The sequence below is a fragment of the Myotis davidii genome, unplaced genomic scaffold, assembly GCF_000327345.1.
Source record: "Myotis davidii unplaced genomic scaffold, ASM32734v1 scaffold973, whole genome shotgun sequence".
Taxonomy (NCBI): Eukaryota; Metazoa; Chordata; class Mammalia; order Chiroptera; family Vespertilionidae; genus Myotis; species Myotis davidii.
Window position 1 is genome coordinate 604,517 of NW_006284945.1, and position 3,860 is coordinate 608,376.

At 38.9% G+C, this 3,860-nt stretch overlaps 1 protein-coding gene across 1 annotated transcript in view; it reads left to right on the plus strand.

The window, feature by feature from the left end:
- The window catches only part of ENPEP (glutamyl aminopeptidase), a 112,144-nt gene that overhangs the window by 92,121 nt on the left and 16,163 nt on the right, over positions 1 to 3,860 (plus strand). Inside the window, 3 exon segments of the mRNA XM_006755234.2 lie at positions 2,489 to 2,562; positions 2,674 to 2,778; positions 2,867 to 3,037. Of these exon segments, the coding sequence (XP_006755297.1) occupies positions 2,489 to 2,562; positions 2,674 to 2,778; positions 2,867 to 3,037 (350 nt within the window).

The following is a 3,860-nucleotide window of genomic DNA, read 5'->3' on the forward strand; positions in this document are numbered from 1 at the left end:
ACCAAAATTACAAATTCAATAATTTGAAATGTATTCTTTAATTTAAACTTTCAAAATGTAACTTGGAAAAACAAGATTCCCATAAATTTAGGCTAGAAATTGAAGCATGACAGTTTTCTAAGAACATGATGTCAAAGGTTCTAGAATCTCTTTTAAGGAGGATGATACTGGATTCTTTAAACTTTGAAATGTCAAAAGTAACTTCAAATTTCCTGGAGGAACAAACTCCACTTTTTATTTAGCCTTATTATTGGTAAATGTATAAAAAAGGAGATGTCTTATGGGAAGTATAAATGCACTTGAAATGTTTTAAGCATTCATGATTTGTGAGTACTGTTGTTCTGGTTTCCTCTTCATTTCAAATACTAATCATTTCAATAAGATACATTTATAATGGTGTATTTGGCTATTATAATTAGCTAATGAAACTAAAATTTATAAGTTTTTATTCACCAACATTAACCACATAGCTAAGTTGCTTTTGTTTCATCTGAAATTTTGCCACAGGGATTTTTCAAATGTGTATCTTAATGTTCTGTCTTCCCCTTTACTATTGGACATTTGAAAATATATCACTGTGAGGAAATCTCTTTGATTGGGCTTCAACCATACATGCATTTTATTAATCATGTAATAGAAGGATTCTCATTAACATTGACTTCTATAGTCCCCATATTAGTTCTTTGAGTTAAACGGAAACTAATTTATCTTTTTAATTAACTGTTTTGTTTTTCCTTCCTTAGAGCTCAACTTCTAGATTATAAGGTGGCTCTGAACTTGACCAAGTATCTCAAAATGGAAAAGGACTTTTTACCATGGCAGAGAGTTATTTCAGCTGTAACCTATATCATTAGCATGTTTGAAGATGATAAAGACCTATACCCCATGATTGAGGTGATGTGAATGTCATTTCTTATGAAAGTAAATGTTTAGTCATTAGCAGAATAGGAAAATTTCTGAGGGAAGAAGCTCCTGGGAGACAAGAACATATCTTCCTTTCCACGTGAAATCAAAGGAAAGTACAATGACTTGACTAGTCAAAGCAAAGGGATGCTAATTATTTTTTCAGCTTGAAATGTATCAATATTTCTGGTTCAATATACCCCTTAAATGTGTATTTTAGTGTTATAAGGAATCCAATAATTAATACTTCATTTAAAATAGGCAACATTTTAAACCATAGATACTAACTAGATCCTATTTTTACTGTATTCATCTAGGTCAAAATGAATTCATTCTTCCCAAAATATAACATTACTAGAGGCCCAGTGCACAAATTCATGCACAGGTGGGCCTGCCCCAATCAGGCCCAATCAGCTGGGGAGTGGGGCCACTGGCGATTGGCCAGCAGGCCCTGCCCCTGAATGTGGTGGTGGGGACCGACTGGGAGTCATCATCCAGGGGAGGGGCCATGGGAGGTTGGCTGGCCAGCTCCACCCTTGATTGATATGGGGGATGGGGGCGATCATAGACAGAGTTGGCTGAGGGGAGGGGCCACAGTCCAATTGAGGTGATGGGGGCTGATTGAGAGTGGGGCCCACAGTGGGGAGGGGCTGTGGACGGTGGACAAGTGCTCCCATCCCTGAATGGGGCAGGAGGTGGGAGCAGGGGCCAGAAGCCTGGGGGAGGGGCCATGGGTGGTTGGCCAGCTGGCCCCGCCCCCCTATTGGGGTCAGGGGTGGGGTCATCCAGGAGGAGGGACTGAGGGCTGGTCAAGGTTGTGGGGGCCCATTGGGGGTTAGACTGGCCTGGGGGTGGGAGGTTGCCTGCTGGCTCCACCCCCTGTTGGGCTTGTTTGCTGGCCACAGTGGGCGTCGGAGCGACCAGTCGTTATGGTGTTACAGTCACTGGCTTTTTATATATATAGATATTTCTGCTGTTATTTCCACATTGAGATTTTATTATGAGATAGTCATTACAAATACTTTGCTTTGTGATTTCTGTAGCACTTTGGCAAGACACTTGTAATTTTAAACAAATTCTGGATTCGAATCTCTGGCTCTTCCACTTAGTAAATGAAAGAACTTGGACAAATGATTTAATATTTGTGAGTCTTAATTTCCTTTGTACAATAAGAATCTTAGCACTTGGCTGCCTATGGTAAAGGGATAAAGATTATGTAATATAAATTTCCTTTGTAAATCCAAAGGCAATGTACAAATATTGAAATAATATTATTATTTCATCAGTACTTGAGCAAGCATGTCAAGTGTTATTTTATTTCACAAGAAGTGGAAGCTAAGAGACGCTAACCCAAAGTTGGGTAAAACACAAGAGAACGTTCAGGATGTTCTTACCTTGAAGCAATATTGCAATGTGATAAAGAACTGAACGCATCCCTTCCTAATGACAGGCCCAAAGTTCTCTGAACTAGTAGGAAAAAAGGTTATAATGGTGGTGGGGGGAGGGTGTCTGTACATTATAACAGTTGAAGGACTGTTGATAAATAATGAATTGTTACTCATGGTACGTGGTGCTTTTATTTCAGGAATACTTCCGAGGTCAGGTGAAGCCGGTTGCAGATGCTCTGACATGGGATGACACTGGAGACCACCTCACAAAGTTATTTCTTTTACATTTTTTAAACTAATATCCATTCAATATCTGTTTGCATGTTTTAAAATGTGTTGAAAAGTACTCAAGGCCCTGCTTTGTGTGTCTTTGTTTTCTAAGGTTACTCCGTGCCTCTGTGTTAGGGTTCGCATGCAAGGTGGGAGACAAAGAAGCCTTGGGCAACGCTTCCCAGTTATTTCAGCAGTGGCTCACTGGGACTGTGAGGTGACTATTCACTGTGTGTTCATTTCCAGAAGACTTTAAACTGCAAAACGAAAAATGGAAATCTCTGAAACACTGTTTATTCTTCTAGGATTCCTGTAAATCTCAGGCTTCTGGTATATCGTTATGGGATGCAGAGCTCTGGCAATGAGGCTTCATGGAACTACACTCTTGATCAATATCAAAAAACTCCATTAGCTCAAGAAAAAGAAAAGCTGCTGTATGCATTAGCATCTATCAAGAATGTTACTATTCTGTCAAGGTAAATTAGAACTTTTTTTTTTTTTTACTTCTAGCAATTGTATTTTTTGGTTTATGCATCACAGCCTCTTATAGATGCCATTAAAGTATGTTTCCAAGAAAATCTATCAACAATTATTTTCCCTGCAAGAAACAAACTATATGTAATAGTGGCTTAAATAGTAAAGAAATGTAATCTCATACAAAAAAGTTCTAGAGGAAAACAATTTTCAGTTTTCATCGAGGAACTAGGGTCTTTTCCTTTCTGTTTTGTCATCCTCAACCTGTTGGATGTCTAATGACTTTCAGAGTTCCAAACATTTTGTCTTCATACATATATGTTCAATGGAAGAAGGACAGGAGCAAAAGACCAAACGCTGTCTTTTATGTTAAGAGATCTGTTCTCCCCACTTCCCCTCCTTATCCAGAACTGGGTCATTCCTGATCATTCTGGGTCATACTCTGGGTCTACCACATGATCATTTGTGGACTAGGATGAACTTAAATTCCTTTGACTGATTTGGGTCAATCATGATCCTCTGGGGCTGGGGTAGGACCCTAGTTTTTCTACAGTCAAGGAACAAGCCCAGAACAAAACCAGTTTCTGTCAGCAGCGGAGGAGTGTCTGCCACAATGTGCATACACACAAATAGTTATTTACATTTCACTCAAAAGGTATAAAGATTTCTTGAAGCTTTTCTATGAATCTTCTTCTACTCCACACCTATGCCACAAGTCAACTGACTTCTGCCTTAATTCATTTTTTTTGCTTAGTTACCATTTCTCCGTTACTTCATTCATTTAACCAAATCTTTAAAAAATATGCCGAAACCGGTTTGGCTCAG